The following is a 27,327-nucleotide window of genomic DNA, read 5'->3' as shown; positions in this document are numbered from 1 at the left end:
CCAATGATCTACCTAATTTGGGTTTGTTTTTGTTGTTTTTAAAGGTTGCAAGGCCTTTAGTGTTTATCTTTCTATAAAGTTAGTCTTCAGAAATAGAGATTAATTCTGGCATTAGCATTATTTTTCTTATTGTACTATTGTTGAATGAATGAGAAATGAAATATAAATGGCAGATCTGATATGCTCTAGGAACTCAAAGTAAATGAAACACCCTTCTTATTTCAGTGAGCGTTTGTTTATTTATTTATTTATTTTGTCAGTGGGGGCACCGGGCCAGGTTTATTGCACTTGCAACAGAGTTTAAATAAGTCCCGGGTGTCCGGAGCCAAGGTGAGGGGAGGGTTGGGCAGGGAGAGGAAGGGCAGCGTCAGTGCAGCTGGCGGGCCGAACACAGATCCTGCAGGCCGGGGACAGCGGGCTCCCCCTTTCTCCAGGGGACTGGTAGGGCCTGTGTCCGGCCAGTGTTAAGGTTCCAGATCTGTTGCCATCGTGGCCCCTTCAGGGTCCTGGGCAATTCCTGACTTCTCCTGAGTCAGAGGTGGATTGGGCCTCCAGGCCCAGGTCTGGAGCAGGCTCAAATGTAGTCCTGGATCTGCCTAGTTAGGTTACCAATGTCTGAGTCTGGGTCCCAGATCAACCCCAGGCCCCAGGTTCGATCTGGCCCTGTTCGAGTTCTGATTCCCCTTGCAGCTGGTTCTGGGCCAGCGTGGATCCTGGTGTGGGATCTGTCCTGAGCGGGGCCTGGGGCACCATCCACGGTTATTGTTCCTTGTTGGCCCACCAGGGTGGGGGCTGTCCAGAGCTGCCATGTCTCGCTCCCCAGGTTCCAGGTTCTTAACTGGGGGCTTCTGGCAGGGCTGAGGACAGATCTTTGCAGGCTGGAACTGGACAGGAAGTCGTGGTGGCACGTCTGAGCCGGAAAACTGGGATTGGATCTCCCAGTTCTGGTTCCAAGTTGTTTTCAGGAAACTCTCCAAAATGCAAAGGCTGCAGGGAGGCTGGGGCCTCTGTCCCTGGATCTGAGTTCCCCCATCCATGAGGAGGGCATGTGTAAACGAGGGTCCTTCACAGTGCATGGGGGGAGGGGATCCCCAGCTCCACACCTCCCGGCTCTGGCCCTTCAAGTATGTCTCTGGGCTGGGGAGAGGAGCTTCTCCCTGGCCCTCAGCACCTTCAGGAAGCGCCCAGCCCCCTCCCTGTCAGTAGACTGAGGGTGGGGGGACTGGACCTTCAGGATTGGGAGTCTGGGAGATCGGGAAGAGTCAGGCATCAGAGGTGGCTGGAGGCTTGAGCTGAGCTTTTTCCATGGCGGTGCCGTATGGGAGGGAGCGTTTGAAGAATCCGAGCTTGTAGAGGATATAGATGAGCAGACCTAGGAGCAGGAGGCCAATGAGGACGGCTAGGATAATGATCCACAGCGGGACGCTGTGGCTGCCCTCTGCCTTGATCCACTGCACGGCTGTGGCCACCTGCAGTTCCTTTCGGGGAAGCTGCCGAGGCAGGATTCGGTAGGGCATCTTCAGGGCTTCATACACAGCTTCACACTGCAGACTAAATGGCTGGTGTTCCCGCTGGAGGAAGGTCTTGGCCCAGACGCGGAAATGCAGTAGCAGACTTCGGCTCTCTTGCCGGTGCAGTGGCCCCAGCTCGCAGCGCAGCCTGAAACACTCGGCCTCCGGGCATTTCAGGATCTGAGGCCCTGAGGAGGCAGGGCTCCGGCCCAGAGCATCCCGTCTTTGCAGCCGGTGGTGCTGGGAACCCTCGGGATCCAACTCCAGGCCCTGTGGGTTGGGGGGGTGACTGGTGGTGCAGTTGCTGAGTCCTGTGACCCGGGTCACGTAGAGGAGCTGCTGACCTTCCAGAGCCTGGGGACAGCTGAGCTCCAGCACGCCCCGGCTAATGGAGCTGGGGCCCAGGTTGATGAGCTCATAGACGTGGTGGACAGCAGGGCCCACGTCCCCCTCTTCCTGCGGCTGGTCTCGGGGATGCCAGTCGCTCACCGGGAATAGCACTGCCTCGGGCTTGGAGACACCGTTAAGGGAGACCTGGGCCTGAGCTTCCACGGAGAGCCGGAAGGAAACCACTTCACTTTGCGAGTTGTTGAGATTCTTGCTGAGGATCTGGAAGTCAAACTGGATGGTTTTCTTCGTGTCCCTGAGGTGCGGGACTGTGAACCGAAGGCCACCCCAGAGACTGGCTCCTGCCTTCATGGGGTTGCCCAGGTCACACACCAGCAGGCGGCTCTGGTTCACAGCAAAGTAGTCACAGCTCAGGCTGGAGAAGTTCCCTGGGTGTCTGACGAGTCCTGAGTACTCAGCCTCCGGAGGGGCCGTGACGCGAAGCTCTGCCTCATAGGCGCCGCCCTCACCCACATTCTGGGCATGGAAAGTGAGGTTCAGAGAGTTCTTGTCGCCCAGGTACACATGGTTCTGCTCCCCAAACACTTCCAGCTGTAGGTCTGGCACACAGATATTGTCTTCTCCACAGTCCAGCAAGATCTGAGCCTTGTCCTCTATGCGGCTCTTGCTCTGGTAGTGTAGGACGGGCCGAAGGCCGTGGCTGTCCACAGGGGCTTGGGGGTCCAGGGAGAAGTTGAGAGCGATGTGAATTGGGGAGAGTTTGTCTCGAAACTCTGACTCGTTCCTGAGGTAGATCTTCATCTCTCTGCAATCCTCCCGAGCCCCGTTCTGGATGAGCAGGGTCTGGGTCAGGGTGGCCTGTCGGGAGGCCAGGAACAGGGCCCGCCGCGCTCCGCCCTTCTGCTTCTGCCAGTCCAACTGGAGCTCCACCGTGAAGCCGATGGAGTCAGGAACGTGTTTTCCAGAAGCATTGAGGCAGAAGCTGAGATTGATGCAAGCCGCAGGGTTCCCCTCCAAGCTGCAGCTATGCTCCTCTGGGTTGAACATGGCGGGAAAGATGGTGAGGGAGGCACTGGCAGACACGATGGGGCGACCCCTGTACACCACAGCCTTGTCTACACCAAAGGACCCCACAATCAGATCAGGGTATCTGTTGCCATCCAGGTCTCGGCCTCCTCGAAGGGCGGAGCCAAAGAAGTCCGGCGTGTGGCTAGCTGTCCACAGGGGCAGCAGAACCTGGGAAGGCTTAGAGGCCAGGCCCCCTGGGCCCCCAGGGAATACAAACACCACTCCCTGCTGGTTCTCCCCACCAAAGGCAGCCCCAATGGCTACATCATTGTAGCCATCCTGGTCCAGGTCCCCCAGGGGGGTCAGGGAACTGCCGAATCGACCAAACTCATCATGGCCAGTGAGGGTAAGGGTGGGCATGGGCTCCATGCCGGCCGGGCGCTGCAGGTAGATGTAGACCCTGCCCACCTCCTGCGGCCGCCCATCGGCTGTCCGCTCCATGAGCAGGGGCGCCCCTACCAGCAAGTCGTCCAGCCCGTCCCCATTGACGTCTGTGGCAGCCACTGCATAGCCAAAGTAGGAGGCCATCTGTTCCCCTGAGAAGTTGTAGATGGACCGGATATCTGAGCCATTAAGGATGGTGACGTAACCATAGGTGAGGTTCCCTTTGGGCACGCCAGCAACGAAGTCTTCTGTGTCATCACCACTGAATTCACCTACAGCCACAGAGTATCCCAGGTAGCTGTCATCGTAAATGGAACTGGCCTGGCGAGTCTGCAGCTGCCCCCGAACTGGGTTGATCAGGTACCCGGGGTAATAGGATTCTGCAATCTGCTCCTGGGTGGCGGACAGGATCTGGCCTTGCCAGAAATAGCTCCCTGGTCCGCCCAGGACCACACGCCCAGTCTTGGTGAACTCGGCACTGAAGCCCCCTTGGCAGTAACCCTGCCCTGCTGCCCGGCTGAAATCTGAGCAGCAGGGCGCATACTCCAGAATCCGGGTGAAGTTGTCTGTGGAGAGGTAGCAGGTGCCCACGGGATCGCTCAGCGGCTCCTTCTCGGTGCGCCAGCTGTAGAGGGGAGCACAGGCCAAGATGGAGGAGCCATGGGCTCGCACCGTCGCTCCGAACCACTGCAGGGACTTGTACTCCACAGGCTCCTCTCCCTCGAGGCTGGACGGCGGTGAGGACTCCAGGATCCAAGAGCCTTTGCTGTCAAATTCAATGGGGGTGCACTGTGCCGGGCTGGTGCCCCAGGGACAGAGGTAGACGGCACCGCCCTGCAGCACTCCTGGCTGGCTGGTGTTAGCCTTGGGCGCTCCCACCAGCACGCTGACCTCGTCTGTCCCCGGCCAGTAAAACTCCACCGAGAAGCCGAAGAAGGAGCCCGGGGACCCAGAGAGCACTGCTGGGGCCTCCGCGTCTAAGTTGAAGCCCCCGACCCTGGGCGGCGGTGGCAGCAGCAGCAGCAGCAGCGGCAGCAGCTGGGATCGGCGCCGGGGGCCCCAGCGCAGCTGCACGGCGAGGAGAGGGGACCCTGGCGTCCGGCTCCCCATAGCACCCGCTCTTCCCTGTCCTGGGGCCACCGACCTGGAGCCGCTTCCTAAACCTCCCAGAGGCGAATGACTCAACGCGGGGAGGAGTTTGCCAAACTCCCGGCTGAGCCCTCCCCCCGCCTGCCGGGGGCGGGGGGCGGGGGGCGGGCGGGGGGGCATTCCTGGGTCCCTGGAACGCTGAGCCCGCGCCCCCCACCCCGAAGGGGCGTGGGGGGGACGCACCTCTCCACTTCCCTCGCCCCAGCCCCAGCTCTATTTTTAATTTTTTATTTTTTTTCTTATTTATTTATTTTTTTTGGTTGCGTTGGGTCTTCATTGCTGCACGCAGGCTTCCTCTAGTTGTGGCGAGTGGGGGCCACTCTTCGTTGCGGTGCGTGGGCTTCTCATTGCGGTGGCTTCTCTTGTTGCAGAGCACGGGCCCTAGAGTGCGCGGGCTTCAGTAGTTGCGGTGCATGGGCTCAGTAGTTGCAGCGCACAGGCTCTAGAGCGCAGGCTCAGTAGTTGTGGCTCACGGGTTTAGTTGCTCTGCGGCATGTGGAATCTTCCTGGACCAGGGATCCAACTTGTGTCCCCTGCATTGGCAGGCGGATTCTTTTTTTTTTTTTTAATTTATTTTATTTATTTATTTATTTTTGGCTGTGTTGGGTCTTCGTTTCTGTGCGAGGGCTTTCTCTAGTTGCGGCGAGCGGGGTCCACTCTTCATCGCGGCGCACGGGCCTCTCACTGTCGTGGCCTCTCTTGTTGCGGAGCACAGGCTCCAGACGCGCAGGCTCAGTAGTTGTGGCTCACGGGCCCAGTTGCTCCGCAGCATGTGGGATCTTACCAGACCAGGGCTCGAACCCGTGTCCCCTGCATTGGCAGGCAGACTCTCAACCACTGCGCCACCAGGGAATCCCCTGGCAGGTGGATTCTTAACCACTGCACCACCAGGGAAGTCCACATTTATTAAAAAAAATTTTTTTAATTAATTAATTTAATTTATTTATTTTTGGCTGTCTTGGGTCTTCGTTGCTGCATGTGGGCTTTCTCTAGTTGTGGTGAGCAGGAGCTATTCTTTGTTTCAGTGCACGGGCTTCTCATTGCGGTGGCTTCTCTTGTTGCAGAGCCAGGCTCTAGGCACGCGGGCTTCAGTAGTTGTGGCTCGTGGGCTCTAGAGTGCAGGCTTGGTAGTTGTGGCACTCAGGCTTAGCTGCTCCACGGCACGTGGGATCTTCCCAGACCAGGGATCCAACCGGTGTCCCCTGCATTGGCAGGTGGACTCTCAACCACTGTGCCATGAGGGAAGCCCCACATTTATTTATTTTTTAGAGGTTCTCATGTTGGGGTTTGTGAGCTGAAGGGCTTCAGGGAAACCCATGGATTCCCTCAAATTATATTCAAAAATATTTGTGCTTTTCTAGGGTGTATATATATATATATATATATATTTGTGCTTTTCTAAGGTGTTGATCCATAGAGTTCATCAGATTTTGATTTTTTTTTAAAATACTGATTAAGTTTTTAATGTCTATAATATACATAGATGCCTGTCTTTTTTTTTTTTAATAAATTTATTTTATTTATTTATTTATTTATTTTTGGCTGTGTTGGGTCTTCGTTTCTGTGCTAGGGCTTTCTCCAGTTGCGGCAAGTGGGGGCCACTCTTCCTCACGGTGCGCGGGCCTCTCACTATCGCGGCCTCTCTTGTTGCGGAGCACAGGCTCCAGACGCGCAGGCTCAGTAGTTGTGGCTTACGGGCCCAGTTGCTCCGCGGCATGTGGGATCTTCCCAGACCAGGGCTCGAACCCGTGTCCCCTGCATTGGCAGGCAGATTCTCAACCACTGCGCCACCAGGGAAGCCCCTCATCAGATTTTTTTAAAAGCTCTTGCTATCTAGAAAAGCTTAAGGAGACAGAACACATCTAAGCATACATTAGTGAAATAAATGCTATAGGTTAAAAATAAAGATCTTTGGGAGATTAGCATAAACGTTGGAGGCTCACCATGTTTAGCATCCTGTAGAGGACCCATTTGATATAGGCCTTTGCCTTGTTGTGTGTAGTGACTGGTGTACAGTCATGCTTGTATCATTGAGGGTCCTGGTAGTAATGGATGGTTTTTTGGAACATAGTTTAACGAAGGGGCTATTTGCAGAGTTGTGGGCATAGTTTAAAGTAACCAAAAAGGGATGAAGAATCACCCAGGGACTAGCACCAGTTGGAAACAGTTATCCACTCAGGCAAAGAGGCAAGGGGTTGGGAACTATGCTCCAGAACCCAGTGAGAGTTACAGGTATGGAAGAGGAGCCACTCAACAAGAGCCATGGCCAAAGAGGAAATATAGCAGGGAATAAGTTGTACTATTGTTTCTACCTCCTTCCACTCTTTGCTTTTCTGCTGATGCTTCCTGTTGGGAAAAAGTCTCATGTGCATAGCCTTTCAACCCCTTTTGGCCTCGTAAGAATGGGTCTTGGACTTGGAACACTTCCTTACCAAGAGATGAGGAGCTCACACAACCTGTACTTTGTGGGATTATCGTCCCCTGTTTCAGGCTTGCCCCCAGCTTTCAGTATTTCAGACTCTAGGGATAGTGTGGGATAAAGAGGGGGAGGGTGCTCGTGGGCCAATTTCCCTTTGTCGGCTGGCTGGCATCCACTAGTCATATGAGACTAGTGCACATGACTGGAGCTGATCTTACTCTGTCTCTTCTCTATGTGAGTAAATCACTGTTCTACCTAGTGCTTGACTGTTGTGTTTTCCTTCACAACCTTGATACCAAGATATAATGGGCAGAAATGTATAGAGTCCTTTTCTGGGATTGGTAACCAGTGCATGGTGTTCTGTTCAACACTTCCTCTCATTGGCCAAATCCAACCAGAAGCGAGAGAGGGCAAGTGAGGACTGGATAATGTAGTCTTTTGAGATAAGGGAAGACAGAGGTAAAGAGCAAGGCAGAGAAGGGTGGAAAATGAATCTGGAGAGACAAATGGAGAATAATCATCAGAGTACTTAATACTTAATTTGTTAAATTAAATTGAATTTTTAATTGTTAAACACAATTGAGCCTTACGTATTGTTAGATTAAAGTGAAAAATGATCAAATGTCTGATGATTTAATGTTTCTGATATAAATACCTTGACATAAAAATCTCTTTAGGATAAGGAGGCAACTATTTGTCTCACATGTATATATTTGAATAGTAGAAATAATAAAAATGATGCAATAATCAATCTATAAAAATGTGAAATTAAAATAACTCAACTTTTCAAGACTTTATGTTTTTCAAATATGCATTTTTCAAAATGTGAAAATTTGGATTATCTAATCTAGAGAAGACCAATTCATTTTCCACGGCCTACCTCAAAAACCACTTCTGTGAATCTTTTACTTGGACAAATTTAAGAGTTTATGAAACATTGTTCGTATTTCTGTTACACCACTTACATTCCTAATAGCTAGTTATTCTTATTGATAACATTAAAGTGGTTCACGTTTACTGCCTGTTTACTATGTGCCAAGCCACTGTGCTAAGTCCTTTACATACATTATTAATATTATCCTCAGAATAACCCTAGAAGTGTAGATATTATTGCTTGGTGCTTGATGCATCGGTGGATGGAACAAATTCCACAAAGGCCAGAGATCTTTATATTCTTGTATTAATATTTCTACAACATTTTGGTTTTGTGGTTATTGTTAGTATTCATATGTTTATTAGCCATTTAGATTTTTTTCTATGAAGTCCCTGACCTACTCTTTTTTTTTTTTTAATATTTTATTTATTTATTTATTTTTGGCTGTGTTGGGTCTTAGTTGTGACACACATGGGATCTTCGATGAGGCATGTGGGATCTTTCGTTGCAGCACGTGGGCTCTTTGTTGTGGCACGTGGGCTTAGTTGCCCCGCGGCATGTGGGATCTTAGTTCCCCGACCAGGGATCAAACCCATGTCCCCTGTATTGGAAGGCGGATTCTTTACCACTGGACCCACCAGGGAAGTCCCCCTGGGCTCTTTTGTTCATTTTCTACTGGATCATCTGTCTTTTTAATGTGGAGGAATTCTCTGTATTTTTGGGTATGTGCTCATCGTTATGTGTTGCAAATGACTTCTCCCATTCTGTGGCTGGTTCAAGCTGAAATATTAAGAATACGTCAGATCTTCATAGGCAAAGATAAATATTTCTAGTCAGGTGAAAGAATAAACAAGTTTTATAAGGAAGGAAAATAAATTCACACATGAAAACAGTTGAGTACTTTTTTAAAAATAAATTTATTTATTTATTTATTTATGGCTGAGTTGGGTCTTTGTTGCTGCGTGCAGGCTTTCTCTAGTTGCAGTGAGCGGTGGCTACTCTTCGTTGCAGTGTGCAGGCTTCTCATTGCGGTGGCTTCTCTTGATGCAGAGCACGGGCTCTAGGCGTGCGGGCTTCAGTAGTTGTGGTGCGCTGGCTCAGTAGTTGTGGCTCGCAGGCTCAGTAGTTGTGGCGCACGGGCTTTGTTGCTCCGCGGCACGTGGGATCTTCCCAGACCAGGGCTCGAACCCGTGTCCCCTGCATTGGCAGGCGGATTCTTAATCACTGTGCCACCAGGGAAGCCCCATTTGAGTACTTTGGTTGGACTGAGGATCCTTAAAGTGAACCAATGGAAAATAAGCCTGGAAAACTCAAAATATGTAGCCCCTGGGAAGCTCTAGAAAATGGCAAAAATATACCTCAACAGAACACCTTCTTGAAATCAATACTCGTTTCCCTTCAGTTCAGGAGTAATTACGTCTAGACAACCTGAAAGGAACCTCAAAGACTGTTTGGTCTCTTGCTAGCTAGCTCTAGGCTTGTCCTTCTCTGCCAGGGAAAGAATCTTCCTTTACTGAGATTGCCCTAGTGCTCTGCCTGGTGAAAATGTGAATCTTAGAACTGGAGCTGAGGACTTCCCTGGTGGCGCAGTGGTTAAGAATCCGCCTGCCAACGCAGGAGACACGGGTTCCAGCCCTGGTCCAGGAAGATCCCACCTGCCGCAGAGCAACTAAGCCTGTGCGCCACAACTACTGAGCATGCAGTCTAGAACCTGTGAGCCACAACTACTGAGCCCACATGCCACAACTACTGAAGCCTGCGCGCCTAGAGCCTGTGCTGCGCAACAAGAGAAGCCACCGCAATGAGAAGCCCGCACGCTGCAGCAAAGAGTAGACCCCACTCACGGCAACTAGAGAAAGCCTGCGTGCAGCAAGGAAGACTCAGTGAAGCAAAAAATAAATAAATTTATTTTTTAAAAAAAGTCTAACTCCTTAACAAAAAAACAACTGGAACTGAGGAGGGGAAACCTAGATGAACTTTCCTCGTCTTGTCTATGAAGAGCTCTAGACTTCCAAGAGAGAGTTACTGGGTGTTAAAGTTAGAGCACTTTCATACAGTTGGCCTTTGTGTCTTGATGTTTATCCTTATAGAGTCTCCTCTTGAAGACTTGGGGCTTTGATTTCCTAAGACTTGCATTCCCTTACAGAAGTTGAAAACTGATGGCTATAGGGCTTTTCGGTTTTACTATCCATCTAGTCTCAGCCTCCATCTTATGATTTCTGCTGTACTGTTGTGAAATGACTCCATTCTATTCCCTAGTGAGATTATTGTAGCTTTTTTTTTAGTTTTTGGATTCTTATGGGTTTGCCTCTTTCACCACTAATCAGACAAAAACCGTTTCTATAGTGTCTCCTTAGTTCTGATCCTATCAAAATTTGATTTGGCTGTAAGTACCTGAAAACTGAAAATAGTAGTAGTATCTTAGGAAGACAATTTTATTTTTACCTCATGTAAATAGAAGCAGTCCAGGGGTGCTGTGGCAGCTCCATGATCATCCAGGACACAATCTCCTTTCATCTCATTGTTCTTCCTTCCTTATCCGACATGGCAGCTCCTGGTATAATGTCTAAATTGCAGCCAGCAGGAAGGAGGAATGGAAAAGGAGAAGGACATTCCACCGTCCCATGAAGGACTTCTCTGAGGCTGCACACACCACTCTGCTTATATCCTATAAGCCAACACTTAGTAAACATAGCTGTACCTAAGTCTAAGGGGGGGCTTGGAAATATGTGTCTGGCTAAAAATAGGAATTTTGATCCTGTAGAAGAAGGGGAAAATGGATCTTGGGGGGGGCAACCGTTGATCTTTGCTACATAAAACCTTCTTCTGTTGTGACATATATTTTCCCAAGGTGGTTAAGGAGAAAAGCATAGACTGATATGGAGTATATAACTAATTTAAAATTTATCAGGATGAGCTCATAACTTTAAATTCTGAATTCTTGGCTCTTACTGTAAAAATTTTACATTGATCTAGAAAGGTAGAAATAAGCTAGCTCTTAAGTTATTCATCACTTTTACTAATTTTTCGCAGTTTGACTTCTTTTCTAAACATGGATACGTTTTATCAAGTTTTTTAAATATAGCAGAGTCCATTGAGCATTGCATATGTAAAGGAGGAGGAAATATTTACCTTTTAGCTTTATAGAAGATAAATACATTAAACCCACTGTTGAGAATAGTCTATAGGAAACATTTTAGCAATAGGTAACATAAAAGCTCTTGGTTAGAACAAATTCAAATACATGGAAATTAAATGAAATCTAGAATTATTTTAATTCACTGAAAATTAGCTGTAATCCTGAAGATTTTTAAAAATTCTACACCGCAGAGCTTGAGGAAAATGTGTTATTAATCATAATTATTCTCATTATTTAAAATGATTTACTTAAAAAACCCAGTATGTAACACTATAAGTGATAATCATTTTTTCCTCCATAGGCAGGAAGTTTGATAGCTGTGGGACTGGGTATTGCAGCTCTTGGATTTGCAGGTAAGATAAATAAAGGATATATATCAATAAATGTAGGAGAAATATTTCCAAATGGCTTCTATAGTGATTCATGAGAAGACTCTTAGTATTCTGAGGTTTTTGGTTTTAAGACATACGTTCCCATTCTTTGCAACATTTATAGTCACTGAAGATTTGTCAGCGTAGCAAATCTAGATAAACTTTGTAGTGAAGGAAATTAACGATACAAAAGCTAGGAAAACTAGCCCCAATAATAATTGATCCTCCTGACATTTTTTTAGTTTGAGCTATAGTGTACTATTAAAAAATAAAATCTCTTTAATATGAAGCAGTGTAAGTGATAATGGGGCTCTTTTATTCTCCCATATTTTTTTCTTGCCGATAAAAATACGCATTTTCTGAGCTGTCAGTTCTTTCTGATGAGCGTAGCCATTCATTATAGTATATTTATCATTCATTTTAACATGTTGGTGTAATTTCTTTGACAAACCCAGGAGAATTTCTTTTACTGCCAAAATCTTTTTAGAAAGAATAGTTATAAAGATTTAAAGTAAAATTGCTGTCTCTTCTAACCATTAATTTATAGTTTTAAATTGCATAGCTATTCTCTAATTAAATGTTAATCTGAGAGCATTTCCTTGTTGATAAAGATTTACATTTTTCATTTAGCATTTGTGTCTCTTAAGTTCCGTGGATTTGATCTTGTTAATTGGATCTTCTTTTTAGGTGGAGCTACATTCCACTGTGGTTATATGCAGTGAGATCCAATAGAAAAAGAGACATAAAAGATTTTGTTTTGTTTTGTATAATATTTAATTCCACACAACTCTATTTAAAGCACCTTACCAGTAAGAACTTTAAAATCAGGAAGATCAGTGGTTCAGATTCTCTTGGTTCTTGTACTGTCAAAGTCTTGTGTCTCATATAACTATAGTTAACTACTTACTGAGGTTTCATGAGAAGAGTATCATGTCTGAAAAGGAATTCTGACAAACTTGCCCATAAACATAAAACAATTTTTGTATTAATTACTGTAGCAGAATAGGCATAGTTATTTCAAATGCAAATGTAAGATTTTTATTTGAAATTAGAGAAAGGTATACTTTTGCCAAGGTCTTCTTTCTACAATGAGAAGAATTGGTGTATGTATTCTATACATACTACTCTGTTGCCAAATTCAGTTTACTAACTAGAATATTAATAGCAGGCAGTTCTCTTTCAGGATCAAATACGACTGAAGAGTAGAATTTAGGAGAAAGTACCCCTAGACTATTGGAACTAGATCTTCTCCTTTATGGTTAAAGTAAATGTCCAGATGTCACTTCTTGAAGCCTTTAATTGCTTTTTTACATTGAGATTGCATGATTGTGGTTTTGAAGGAATTTTGAGGTACGTTAAAAGCCATATTTTATACTGTTGTAGAATCAAATGGAAGTTGATATTTATATAAGAGATTTAGATGAGTTAGGGTTCCAGCTTCATTTAATTTTACTCTATTTAATGTTCTACTTGATCTCAAGAGCTTTTTATCTCCTACTTAGATTTTATCTCCTACTTCACATCTTCCTATGTCTAGCATCCTTTGTTTTTCACTGTAACATGTTGTTTGCACAGGAATGACAGTATATTTAGACAGGTTACTTCTTATAAAATATCTATGTAGTTGAACTTTCCCAGTAGAAATCTTGATTTGCAAATAACATTATGGTTAGAAATTGAATTTAAGTTCAGAGGGTCATAACTGGTTTTCCAGCAGAGCTTTGGGAAAAGAGACCCTAGTATTAGTGGACACACATTCTGATTAGGGTACAAAAGGTAAATTAGCCAGATAACATTTTATTCTTGTTCTATACCCTCAAAACAATTTAGGACCTGTTTTTCTATTGATACTTAGTTGTCCAGACTCAGAGGAGTTTTGATTATTAGGATGCCTAAGAAAGGAAAGCACTAAAATAAAAGAAGCTTTTAGGAGAGTAGTCATCCTCAGTGAGAAATTGAATGCTAGGATGTTATTGTTTTTATGACCTGTAACGTATTAAAGTAGGATTTTATACATAACCATTGAAATTTTCTAATTTTCTAATTATGAACTAAAGTTTAATTTAATAGCTATGAAAATTATATTAAAGTGAAATCTGTCCTCCATTTAATAAATTAGAAATTTGAAAAAACGTGACTGTCTTTCTGGTAGATTTTGAGATAGTTATTAAAATAACATATATAAAGTAAACTATTAATAAATACTATGGTGAGCACTTTGTGGGTGTTGGCTTTCATTATAGAAAATATATTATATTTGCTTTTATTCCTGTTACTATTTAGGTCGCTACACATTTCAAATCTGGAAACCTCTAGGACAAGTAATCACAGAAACTGCAAAAAAGATTTCAACTCCTGTAAGTTAAAAATGGCTTTAGTTAGAAATCTAACCTTGCTTTGATTTTAGTTTATATGCCATTATTGATAGTAATTCAGAAAAATGTTTTGGATTTTCATACAAATGTTTGTATCATTGGCAACTTTATCTACTTTATTGATTTAGTTTCTTTTAAGTTTCTTGGTCATGTTATTTTATACCTAAGCTTATTCCTGACTTTGACTTTAATTATCATATTCCTTTAAGTAGTATTACATCAACTTTGAGGTAATTTATTTTCCTTGTTTAATTAGTATTCATTTAGTGATTGTCCTGTGCCAGGGGCTAGGCATAGCTGGTGAACAAAACAGACATAGTCCCTGTCCTGATGGAGCTTACCCAAAAGTTTATTTCATCTTCAAATTTGAAACTAGTTTCCTCGTACCACCACACCTGGCTATCTATCTCAAACATAAAATTATACGATTCCAACCTTGAAACCTATAGGGCTTATACGTTCATCTACCAGCATTACAGCTACTCTGCTGAGCTGAATATAAGTAAAAAATGAATGATAGTAGGTATCTAAAAAGCTATAGTGTGGTGAACTGTGGTTTGTGACCACTGGAGACCATGCAAAGAAAACTCACTGAAGCAGTACAACATAAACATTGATTTCTGGTAAACAGAAGATCTGGGATAGATCAGTTTGGCTTACAGCAATTTGAGAATGAATGGCTTGTTTTAGCAAAGGCATTATAGGTTTGTGAGGCTTAGTTAGTCATGAACAATAACCACACTTTCAAAGGATGACATACTATTTTATGACAGATAATTAAACTCGGGGTCAAAAGAACTGCAAGTGATTTTGCAGACTTATAAATGCATGTCTGTGATTAGAGGGAGCATGTGTTTATTTTCTGTTTTCCTGTTTATATTTTATTTGGCTAAAGTATTAATAGGTATTTAGCATTCATTCAATAAATGTTCATTAAGCACCTACTACATACTGGACATTATTGTGGGGAGTGGGAGGTAGTCATGAACCAGACAAAGACACTGCCCTCTAGGAGTTTACTTTTTAGTGGAAACAATTAACAAATAAATAAGATATATAATATGTAGAGGTGTTGAAGGTAGAAGTTTAGTTTTCTTTAGAGAACTAAATCAGCGTAAGAGATTGATTCTTTAACAGCAGAGAGGAATCTATATTAGATAGGTCTGGGAAGGCCTCTCTGAGAAGATGAGGGAGCAGGCCATGTGAACATCTGAAGAAAGAGCTTTCTAGTGGGAACACTGCAAAGGTTCCGAGGTGGAAATGAGTTTAGCAGCAAGAGTAACTCCAGTGGTGTATGTGGAAGGAATAGTGGTAGTTTGGGCCCAGATCACTTAGGGCCAAATAAACTGTGACAAAGACAGCAGATTTTGGTTTAAGTGTGATGGAAAGCCTTTGAAAGGTTTTGAGCACGTGGGCAACATGATTACCAATTTAGGTGATCACTCTGCCTGCTGCAAAGAGTATAGACTAGAATGAGTCAGAGGAGAAGCTGTGAAACCTGTTAAGAGGGTATTGAGATAGTCCAGGGACTTAGGTGATGGTGGCTTGACATAGTTATTTAAATGTCTTTCCATATGTTTATGTATAGCAAATTGAGAGACTTTCAGAAATCATTTCTCTCCTGTTATGCTGATCTTCAGTAGATATATTTATACCATAAATAGACTTGTGTTTTGTAGAACTACATTATTTAACACTGAAAGGAAAAGAGAGAAAGAAAATGAGAAACATTTCACTGCTCTGTGGAGGCTCACAGATAAGGTAGAATAGTTTAAGAGATTATTATGGGTACCCTGAATGCGGCCCCTGCATTTCTTTTTTCTTTTCAAAGGTGTCTCTATTTATTTATTTATTTATTTATTGGCTGTGTTGGGTCTTCGTTGCTGTGCGAAGGCTTTCTCTAGTTGTGGCAAGGAGGGGCTACTCTTCATTGCGGTGTGTGGACTTCTCATTGCGGTGGCTTCTCTTGTTGTGGAGCACGGGCTCTAGGCACGCGGACTTCAGTTGTTGTGGCATGCGGGCTCAGTAGTTGTGGCTCGCGGGCTCTAGAGCGCAGGCTCAGTAGTTGTGGCTCACGGGCTTAGTTGCTCCGTGGCATGTGGGATCTTCCTGGACCAGGGCTCGAAACTGTGTCCCCTGCATTGGCAGGCGGATTCTTAACCACTGCGCTACCAGGGAAGTCCCGACCCCTGCATTTCTTAAGGAGAGAAAAGTGATATGTGCCCCCTTTCCCTCCCTTTTGTGGGCTTCAAGTTAAGACAAGTGCCTTTTGATAAATCTGGCCCCTTTTCCACAAAGTACTACTCTTGCAGTTTGCAGTGAAACATCTTGGAATATCTTTATCATCATCATAATTATACCTCAGTGAAGATAGGAGTTTTTAAAATAATTCTTTAAATATTAATTATTCCAGGGAAATTGAGGAATGAAATATATACATACTTTCTCTTGGCACTGATTCCAAAGAGCCAAATTCATAAGCACACCATTTACAGTGTTTTGATTTTGTAACTGTGTTCATTATTTAATCAAATAGAGTTACTAACAAATAGGGACTGTAGTCGTGTATCAATAAATCCCTGTCACTCAAAGGAGAATGTTCAAGGCTCAAGTTCCTATGGGTTCTCTTTTCATTTTTTTCTTAAACTTTATTCACTTCTTCGATGCTTTAACATCATCTTTTTCTTAAATCTCATCTTTCTTTTTCTCATGCTTTTTTCCCCATTCTTCTGGAATGTTGCCTCGAATAATTTTGTTCATATGGAATGTGTGGAGAGTTTGTTTCTTTCCCTCTCACTGTTATCATGTAGCTGCTGGCTTCTTGGAATCTGGTGGAGCCAGTATTAGAGGGATACTACGGAAGTCTCTGCTCAGACTGAATCTCCGTGCCCACCTTTACACTTCCCTGCATACTCTCAGCCACATTTTTTGGTACTCTCAGACTTAGCCAGATTTTCTGGTGTCCTTTTTCCTTTGTTCACTGCTTGTTTTGATTTTGATTTTCTTTTGTTTGTGTTTTTGGTTTTTAGGTTGGGGTGATTTTTCTTTGTGTGTTTGTCTGAGTGCCGGAAATTTGGGGGATTTTCTCTTTATTATTGATATTCTGAAATTTCACAGGAATTTTTAGCCTTGGCTTATGTGAAAATTGTCTATTTTTTGTTCTGTAAGATCCTCATATATTTTTTCTTTATTTTTTCCTTCCAATGTGTCTCTGCTCCTGGAACTCATACAAGTGGCCTTTCTTAGCAGTTGGGTAGATTTACTTCAACAGTTTAATTGAATGAGAAGATTGGCAGTGTGCTGTGAGCACGTAGGTGTCTTATATCAACAGTCATGTCATGTCTCTTCCAAATCAAGGAGTCCAGAGGCAGTCTTGGAACCTCCAGAACCCAGGAGTGGTTGAGTACTATGTGTATTTTACTCCTTGGCATAACTCTTCAGCCCTCTGGGTTCAGTGTGATCTGCTGGTACTCTCCTTTGCTTCTCTTGGGACCTAACACCCACAGTTAGATGCATCCGAGGCTGTGATTCTCTTTCTTGGCCTGAGGGCTAAAGTGGTAGGTGGCAGGCCCTTATGCCCTATACTAATGGAGTTAGGAATGGTCTCTCTCTGCTGTACTGGTTTAATTAATTACCCTGATGTTATTTTTTGTATTTATTGACTCTGAATTTAGTCAGAGGGGCTGCTAAACTGGGGCTACTGTGATTTTTCTATATGTGCAGTCTTACCTGTTTTCAATCTTCCAGGATTTCTTTAAACTTTCTGGTTTGCTACTTGATCCATTTCTTGTTTTCTAGGCCTCTTATGGATTTTTCTTGTTTAAAATATCTCTCTTCTCATTTCAAAGGCACTTTGGAAAGCAAAAGACTTTTATTATTCAGTCTGCTGTTTTGAACCAGTACCTTTTACTTGATTTTTTAAAGTATTAATGTATATTATTGACCCAGCTATTGTCTAATTACCTCTAATTTTTTTCTTGGGGAAAAAACCCCAAGTCATTTATCTTCTTTTGAGGCTTTTCTTTTTCTATTTGTGAATTTTTCTTTTTACTTGAATATAAGTTTTTTAAATTGGACTTACATTGTTTGATGGTTAAGTGAAATTCATGGAAATAACACTAATTAAACTCATCCTTCTGTGGCTCTATAAATCAAATAGATTATTATACATAATTAAAGTTTATAGTTTATGGTAAATATGTTTCTTCTCTTAAGACTGCAGAATGATATATTTTCCTGGTTGTTTGGAGGGCTTTTATGTTTCAAGTGATTGATTAAATTAGCTAATGAAGACTTTAACTTGATTCGTTTCACATCTTCTTTAATAATATATAGCACTACAGCATTCAATGTTAATTTTAGAAGGAAATTTATTTTGATTTTTGTTTATATATATATACTTTATAAATAAAATAATACAAAATAATAATTTGTAAGGTTCAGGGTGTGTTTCCAATAGACAGCAGAATAAATCCCACTATTACTGTTCTTGGAAATTCTATTAGAAAAATCTAACCATCTACTCCATCTGTTTGATGATATAGTTGTTCCTTATTGTAATCACATTTTTTTTTAATTTAAACATTTCCTTGACCCACCAGTGTTGTCAGAAAATAGTTCTGCATTGTCTATGTCTATATATCCTAATATAATGTAGTATTGGTGTATTACTTGTAAGCTTCAAAGGGCTTACAATTTCTTTTTAAAATTATGTAATGTAAAACCTAAATTCCATATGAGTTTAGAAGGCATGATTTTTTCTGAAGTAGCATGAGCAGTTTTTTTTCGTTGTTTTCTCTGTCTGCCTTTCTGTATATAGCCCCCAAATATTAAATGTCTATCCTCAAAAATGATATAGTTCCCTTAGAAAGATTGTGATGATTGTATATTTACTTGTAAGCTTATTTGTAAACAGGTTAATGTTTTAGGGTATGAGCCTCATCCAGATGCTAGACTTTAAGTAACTTTTTCTTAGTCTCCTTTTCTACCTGGAAAAAACAAAGTAAAAAATTTGCTTAGATATAATGGCTACTTTTAAGGTTAATGAGCTTTGTGAATATAGTGGAAATGACAGTTCATGAAACATCATCAATTTATGTTTATTATGCTGAAAATTTGGAGCTCACAAAGGTAGATACTCATAAATATTAGGGAGTAAGGTATGCATCTAGTAAAAATTTTGATCACCTGAGAGAAACCTTCAAACCAGCTGTTCTTCCTCTGTTAAGTTTTCTATTCCTTTATATATATTCCCCTATATATCTCTTATTCCTTTATATATTCCCCTGTGTGTGTGTGCTTGTGTATATATACATAATTTGTCCACATTAGTATGTGTACTTAAACAATTTGATTCCCTTCCTCCCCTCACAATTTGGAGGAGGGGTTTGTTTTTTGTTTTCTTACTAGATTGTTAATTACTTGAAATTTGGAATAGTACATCATATTCCTCACAGTACTGGTACATTGATAGATTCGCATCTATGTGATAAAGGGCAGAACTTCACTTGTCTCATTTGAAAAGTTCTGGCACATAGTAGGTGCTAATGTATTTGTTGAATGAGTTAATTGCCAGGGAATTATTACCAATGGAAATTTATGACAAGCTGTTCAAAGAGAATAGCTTACACAAATGACCAGATCTGGCTCCTTAGGACTCATTTCTTAAGCTCTAATAATTTACTTGGTTTCCTTTTAGTCCTTTTTTTAAAAAAAAAATTGTATATGTAACTGTGTTTATTGTTGAAAATTTAGAAAGTAAAAATAAACATGGAGAAAATAATTATTCATAATTCTACCACCCCCAAAATAACATTTTGGTGTATATACTTTCAGATTTTGTTTTATGCAAGCATACACTTATTTGTTTTTCCTTAGAAAAATATAGGTTCACGTTTTAGAAACATGCAAGCATTCAATCATGTGTGAATTTTTTTCCTTCTAAAAGTTGAGTTCGTGCATCCTGTTTTCTCTAAGAGCTCCTGAAGAGTTGTCTCTCTTTGCTGTCTCCCATTCCTTTCCTCCTGTTCTCTGTTTTTTTTTTTTAATTTATTTTTGTCTGCGTTGGGTCTTTGTTGCTGCGCACGGGCTTTCTCTAGTTGTGGTGAGCAGGGGCTACTCTTCGTTGTGGTGCGCGGGCTTCTCATTGCTGTGGCTTCTCTTGTTGCGGAGCACAGGCTCTAGGTGCATGGGCTTCAGTAGTTGTGGCTCGTGGGCTCTAGAGCGCAGCCTCAGTAGTTGTGGTACACGGGCTTAGTTGCTCCGCGGCATGTGGGATCTTCCCGGACCAGGGCTCGAACCCGTGTCCCCTGCATTAGCAGGTGGATTCTTAACTACTGCGCCACCAAGGAAACCCTCTCCTGTTCTCTCTTAAACTCACTCTAATCAAACTTTCACTTCCAGTACCTTCACTAGACTTAGATTTACCAAAGGGTAAATCCAGCCGTCAGTCCTCAGTTCTCATCTTACTTGACCTATCAGAAGCACTTCAAACTATTTTTCACTTCCTCACTTTTGGCATCTGCTTTTCCTCCTCCTGCACCGCTAGGCCGTCACAGTTTCCTTCACTGATTCCTCTCCATCTCTGTGCCACTAAATGTTGCAGTTTCTAGGGCTCAGTCTTTGGACTTCTTATCTACACTCCCCCTCTAGGTGACCTCATTTAGTCTCACACCTTTAAATACCCTCTGTGTACTCATGACTCCCAGATGTTATCTCCAGGTCAGACTTTTCCTCCACTTATATAGACATTTGAAACTTAATATAACCAAAACCAATCTCCTGATGTGTGTTACCCACAAGAAACAAATAACCACTCCTTCTCTAAGTCATTAATGGCAATTTAGGCCAGAAACCTTGCAGTTATTTGCAGAGTGAGACAAAGTTTAGCAACCTGGTAGTTTATTAGAGAATGCTTTTAGGATCAACAGCTCCAGAAGGCAAGAGGAGGAAGAAGAATGGAGGGATAATTTAAGCTGCACTGCAGTCTTAGTAAAAGGCCTGAGGCAGCCAGCCGCCGCCACCCCCCCCCCCCCCCACCCCGCCCGGGAGCTCTGACGCTCAGGTGACTCATCGTGATTATCCCGATTTGGGGCAAGAGGCCATGAAGCTAAGTGACATCACCTGGGAGGTAAATATAGCTAAGAAGTCCAAGGACTGAGCCCTGGAGAACTACAGTGTTTATACTCTGACGTCAGCCAGTCATCAGCTAGAGACCCTCCTTCGAAGGGAGCGTGAGATTGACATTCTTCAGCCAAGGCAATTGCTGGAGTTTGACAGCTGAGTGCTGTCTGCCAGCAGCTGCCCCAGTGTCTGAGGAGTAAGTGCCTCAGCTCCGAAGGGGGATCTGTGCAGTGTATAGCAGCATTTACTGCATCATCTTTAGTTCCCTGCTTTTTCTCATATCCCATATTCAATCCAAACAAATGTTATTTCTGCTTTCAAAATACATACAAAATCTGACAGCTCTCACCTCCTCCTCTACTATCACATTGGTGCATACCAGCATCATCTCTTGCCTAGATTACTGTTATGTCGTCCTAACTGGTCTCCTGCCTGCACTCTGCACCTGTCTTCTCCACACAGCAGTTAGAGTAATTCTTCTAAAGCCAAGTCAGATCTGTTACCCCAGTGCTCTGGTTCTCCTGCCACTGAGAATAAAATCCTAAATCATTTCCATTGCTTCCAAGGCCCTCCACAATCTGGCGCCAGTTATCTCTCTGCTACTTCTCTCCTCCTTGCTCAGGCCTCTCCAGCCACGTTGACCTTTCAGTCTAGTCTTCCGGTCTCTTGGCCTCCGTGTCTAATATCCTGATGGTCCTCCCCACCTTGTCAGTTTCTCCTCTTTCTCAGTCAGCCAGTCTAGTAGGTTAAAAAGATGTCTGTCATCTCTACAGTAAGTGACTTGGTCAAGGTTATCCAGTGAGAAAATTACCGTAGAGCTTAGATAAAGTTCAAGCCTTTTGCTTCTACTGACCTGTTTTATTCCTTCAGTGTAGTGTTTATCTTGGTCATAATTTCTTGTAGAGGATTATTGTTTAGTGCTCTCCCTCCCCACCTCCCACAATTCCAAGTTGACTTCTGGAAAATACATTACTCTTATTGCAGCTGTGTGATGGGATTGAGGTCATGCCACCTCATACGTGGAACTAATTATTTCTTGCTCTTTCTTTCCTGTATAGAGCTTTTCATCCTACTATAAAGGAGGATTTGAACAAAAAATGAGTAGGCGAGAAGCGAGTCTTATTTTAGGTGTAAGGTAGGTGTGCTGCATATGTATTATTTTGTTCTGTGGCTAAGTTTGTCTTGAAAAAGGAGAAAATGTGACAATAAAGTTATCCTTATACTTTAAATTATGAATAGGAGGCAGAGGAGAAAATATCAAATTTTTACATTTTAAAACCTCAAATCTAAGAGATTATCCTACCACCCCTAAAAAAAATCAGGCATATTTGTGATGTGCCTTTATTTCTTAACAAGGAGCTACTGTATTTGAATACTAAAGTTCCAATGCAATTATCAAAATAACCTTTATTGTGACAATGAATTCTTTCTGGATTCAGTTTTCTAATTTGATATGTATCATATTTTCAATTATAACATGGGATCTGTTTCACAGTTCTTTCCTTGTTCCACAATTTGACATCTAGCATATTTCGTTATACTTGTTTTACCTTAGTATCTATTTATTGTCTAACTTTGGACAGTTTGGAGAAAGTTAATGATATTATGTGATTGCTGTATATCATTTAACACTTAAAGTTAATAATACATCCCCTACCATAGATTTACCAGTATCTCTATTTGTTTACCTTATGTTCCCTTAGAGCTCACTCAAATTTTTATGGGGGTTGGTTACAATATGTTACCTACAACACATCTTATGGTGACTTAGTCAACATAATTAAGGAGAATAGATCATAAAGTCCTATATCAACAGAATTTTTTAATCTCTTTTAGATTAGCAGATATTTAAGGCCAAACATTTTGTAATTTCTTACGACCAATCAAGAAAAAACAAAAAGGTGGGTAGGGGAGGAACAGCTCAATTTAGCTTGGTGCTTCATTTAAATATAAGAAGAGATGGGGGCTTCCGTGGCGCAGTGGTTAACAGTCTGCCTGCCAATGCAGGGGACACGGGTTCGCGCCCTGGTCCAGGAAAATCCCACATGCCGTGGAGCAACTAAGCCCATGCGCCACAACTACTGAGCCTGCGCTCTAGAGCCCGCGAGCCACAAGTACTGAGCCTGCGTGCCACAACTACTGAAGTCCATTCCCCTAGAGCCCATGCTCTGCAACAAGAGAAGCCACTGCAATGGGAAGCCCATGCACCGCCATGAAGAGTAGCCTCTGCTCGCTGCAACTAGAGAAAGCCCATGTGCAGCAATGAAGACCCAATGCAGCCATAAATAAATAAATAAATAAAATAAATTTATTAAAAAAATAAAAAATAAAAAAAAAAGAAGAGATGGGCGCTCTCACTGAGAATACAAAAAAAAGAAATGATTTTAAGCAGGGGAACCAAACTAGGAAATTAGCTATATTTCTAACTATTCTTTGCTTTAATATTATTCAGAGTGGCATTGTTATTTTTCTTGGGCCCCCATATCATCCCATTCATAGTGTTGAAATGTGAATATGATGCACATTATTAAACCAAACACAAAAGGTTTTGAGGGTATCATTTAATATCATCCAAGGTACTCCTGTTTTTAGGAAAGATAATTAGGAGTTGACTTAAGATACATAGTTATAAAGTTTTATCCCATTGAGCTGGAAGCTGTACAAAATTTCACAAGGAAAATTGAGTGGCTAACAGCACAGACTCTGATATCAAGTGAATCTGGGTACAAATACCAATTTTACCACCTGTTAGGTGCGGGACTTCAGTCTCATCATTTGTAAAATAGAGAAAATATTAGTTTCTACTGCATAGGGTTGCTGCGAAGATGAACACATATGAAGTTTTAGCATAAACGTAGAACTTGGTAACTAAATAAATATTAGCTAAGCAGACAGATCCTCATCCTGATTCTGTTGCTGAGGCATTTATTGTTAGCTTTTCTGCCCTTCAACTTCTTAAGTTTTGATTTGGAATTAATAATATCTGCCTTGTCGGAATTTATAATGACATGAGTGATACCTTTTTATCAAAGTGCCTACCAAATAACAGGAGCTGAATAAATGTTGGCACCGCTCTATTCCCATCTCTATCATGAATGCAGAAGCTAAATATTTGCCCTTAACACATTAAGTAGAAAGGTGGAACTTATTTGCTTTCCTCTAGCCCTTTTTTTCAGTCAGGCAGTGTTGATTTTGAGGAGATTCTTTAAGGTGTGAATACATTGCTGTGGTTCCATTTTCTGTGATAAGTGAATCCAAATGATTTAGACTACATAACAAGTAGGTAAAGACAAAATGGAGCTGACTCTGTTGATACTCTATTTAAAAACAAAGAAACCCCTATGTTACTAGATGACTATGTTACTAGATGACTCTGTATAGTCTTACATATTGCGTAAGCCTGAAATATTTTACTGAGCTGCCCAGGAAAACTTAATATACCTGATATATTCTGAAATTATGCACACATTTGTGATTTTCAGACTTTCTAAAAACGTCTGTGGAACTCTGTTTAAATGTTATTCAATAGACTGATAGTAGAAAAAGATGAGACCAAAACTGCTCCATTTGCTACAGGATCAGGGAGCACTACTCTGTTCTACACACCGCACTCACCTACTCCCAGTCAGATGCATTCCAGGGAGCAGCTGGAAATCCCTGATCTAGGCAAAATGATATTTAAAGTTACGTTTTCAATTGTGGTGGAATTATCTATGCTGGAGATATATCAGAGCTACATTTAATTTTTAATGCTTTGTTTAAGAACTAGGATTCTCTCATCTTGCTTAATCTTTACAAGACCAGTATCAAGGAGCTTATCTCCTATATTTTCTTCTAGTAGTTTTAAGGTGTTAACATCTAAGTCTTTAATCCATTTTGAGTTAATTTTGGTGTGTGGTATAAGATAAAGGTCCAGTTTTATTCCTTTGCATATGACTGTTCAGATTTTCTGTTCCCAATAAACACTATTTATTGAAGAGACTATCCTTTCCCTCACTGTATATTCTCTATTCCTTTGTTGTAAATTAATTGACCGTATATGTATGGGTTTATTTCTAGGCTCTGTTCTGTACCATTAATCTATGTGTCTTTTTATGCCAATACCATACTGTTTGATTACTAGAGCATTTGTAATATAGTGATAGATTGAAATCAGGAAGTTTGATGCCTCCAGCTTTGTTCTTCTTTCCCAAGATTCCTTTGGTTATTCAGGATCTTTTGTGGTTGGTTCCATACAAATTTTAGGAATTTTTGTTCTATTTCTGTGAAAAATGCCTTTGGAATTTTGATATAAGTTGCATTGAATCTGTATAGTGCTTTGGATAGTATGGACATTTTTAAAAAATTACTTCTTCTAATCCATGAGCACAGAATATCTTTCCATTTATTTGTGTCTTCAGTTTCTTTCATCAGTGTCTTCTGGTTTTCAGTGTACAGGTCTTTCACCTCCTTGGTTAAATTTATTCTTCGGTATTTTATTGTTTTTGATGCAATTTTAAATGGGATTGTTTTCTTGATTTTCTGATATCTTGTTATTAGTATATAGAAACACAATAAATTATTGTACATTGATTTTATAGCCTGCAACTTTACTGAATTTGTTGATTAGTTCTAACAGTTTTTTGGTGTAGTCTTTAGGGTTTTTTATATGTAATATCATGTCATCTGCAAATAATGACAGTTTTACTTCCTCCTTTCTCATTTGGATGCCTTTTATTTCTTTTTCTTGACTAATTGCTCTGGCTAGGACTTCCAATGCTATGTTGAATAAAGGTGGTGAGAGTGGGCAACTTTGTCTTGTTTCTGATCTTAGAGGAAAAGCTTTCAGCTTTTCATCATTGAGTATAATGTTAGCTGTGGGCTTTTCATATATGATCTTTATTATGTTGAGGTTCGTTCCCTCTATACCAACCTTGTCAAGAGTTTTTATCATTAATGGATATTGAATTTTGTCAAGTGCTTCTTCTACATCTATTGAAATGACTATGTGATTTTTATCCTTTGTTTTGTTACTGTGGTATATCACATTGATTGACTTTCAGACGTTGAACCATCCTTGCATTCCTGGAATAAATCCCACTTAATCATGGCATATGATCCTTTTAATGTATTGTTGAATTCGATTTGGTAATATTCGTTGAGAATTTTTGCATTTGTGATCATCAGGGATATTGGCCTGTATTTTCCTTTTCTTGTAGTGTCCTTCTCTGGTTTTGGTATCAGGGTAATGCTAGCCTCATAAAATGATTTTGGAAGTGTTTCCTCCTCTTGCATTTTTTGTTAGAGTTTAAGGATAGGTGTTAATTATTCTTTAATTATGTAAAAAATTTAAAAAAATTTTTATGTATAAAAAAGTCCTGGACTTTTCTTTGTTGGAAGTTTTTTGATTGCTGATTCAGTCTCATTAGTAGTAACTGGTCTGTTCATATTTTCTAAGATTCAGTCTTGGTAGATGCTTTGTTTCTAGGAATTTATCCCTTCATTTCTCCTAGGGTGTCCAATTTGTTATTGTATAGTACAGTTCACAGTAGTCTCTTATCCTTTGTATTTCTGTGGTATCAGTTGTAATCTCTCCTTTTTCATTTCCAATTTTACTTGAGTCCTCTGTTTTCTTGGTGATCTAGCTAGTGGTTTGTCTGTTTTGTATATATTCTCAAAAAACTGGCTCTTCGTTTCATTGATTTTTGGTTTTTTGGTCTTTTTAGTCTCTATTTCATTTATTTTCACTGTAATCTTTATTTTCCTTCTACTAATTTTGGGCTTAGTTTGTTCTTCTTTTTATACTTCCCTGAGGTGTAAAGTTAGGTTGTTTATCCAAGTTCTTTTTTTTCCCCCTGAATGTAGGCTTTTATTACTATAAACTTTCCTCTTAGAAATGCTTTGGCTGCATCCCATAAGTTTTGGTAGGTTGTTCATTTGTCTCAAGATATTTTTTGATTTCTCTTTTGACTTGCTTTTTGACTTAAGACTTATTTATTTTATTTGTAGAAGAATGTTTATATGCTTATGTAGCAATTGATAGTGTATTTTAACATGTTTAATAATCTGTTATTTAACCCTAGGAGATTAGAAGTAGCAAGTAACTGGTAAGTAACAGCTAGGGACTAGAACACTGGCAGAATTGAGGATTGACAACTGACAGCAAGGAAGGCAGTGTTCAAAACAGACAGAAAAACTTAAATGGGTAGCATTTTATGACCATTTAGTAGAAGGGCAAGCAAACCTCTGCAGACCTTGAGAGTTTCTTTGCACTTAATTGATACTCATGATAATGCTTTTTGAGTCATTCAAAATATGCTAGATTAGATTATTTATACCCCATTTTTTAAAAAGTAGGAAATGTAATACATTTTCATAAGCATTCTTTATGTTCATGATAATAACTACTATTCTTTGAACACTAAATGTATGCCAGGTCATGCTCATCCTTTTGCTTATATAATCTAATTTGTCCTTAAAATAATCCTAGGAGGTATGCTTATGAGAAAATTTTGCTTGTGAGAAAATTATAACTCAGAGAGTTCAAGTAAGCAAGACAAAGTGTTTTTTTTGTTTGTTTTTGCCGCA

General features: G+C 41.4%; 1 protein-coding gene and 1 pseudogene across 3 annotated transcripts in view; one reads left to right on the top strand and one right to left on the bottom strand.

The window, feature by feature from the left end:
• DNAJC15 (DnaJ heat shock protein family (Hsp40) member C15) overlaps positions 1–27,327 on the top strand; it is a 69,989-nt gene that overhangs the window by 21,255 nt on the left and 21,407 nt on the right. For both annotated transcript variants that reach the window (XM_082365736.1, XM_082365735.1), the window contains exons 2-4: positions 11,194–11,245; positions 13,547–13,620; positions 21,819–21,895. In XM_082365736.1, coding sequence (XP_082221862.1) covers positions 11,194–11,245; positions 13,547–13,620; positions 21,819–21,895 — 203 coding nt within the window. The remainder of the gene's footprint in view (positions 1–11,193; positions 11,246–13,546; positions 13,621–21,818; positions 21,896–27,327) is intronic.
• On the bottom strand, positions 261–4,595 carry LOC309615550 (integrin alpha-5 pseudogene; annotated as a pseudogene). Its single transcript has one exon. The product of its transcript is annotated as an integrin alpha-5 pseudogene (transcript).

Source organism: Balaenoptera borealis, assembly GCF_965194805.1.
Source record: "Balaenoptera borealis genome assembly, chromosome: 18".
NCBI classification, from domain to species: Eukaryota; Metazoa; Chordata; class Mammalia; order Artiodactyla; family Balaenopteridae; genus Balaenoptera; species Balaenoptera borealis.
The sequence above is the reverse complement of the archived record's forward strand: the minus strand, read 5'-3'. Positions and strand labels throughout refer to the sequence as shown.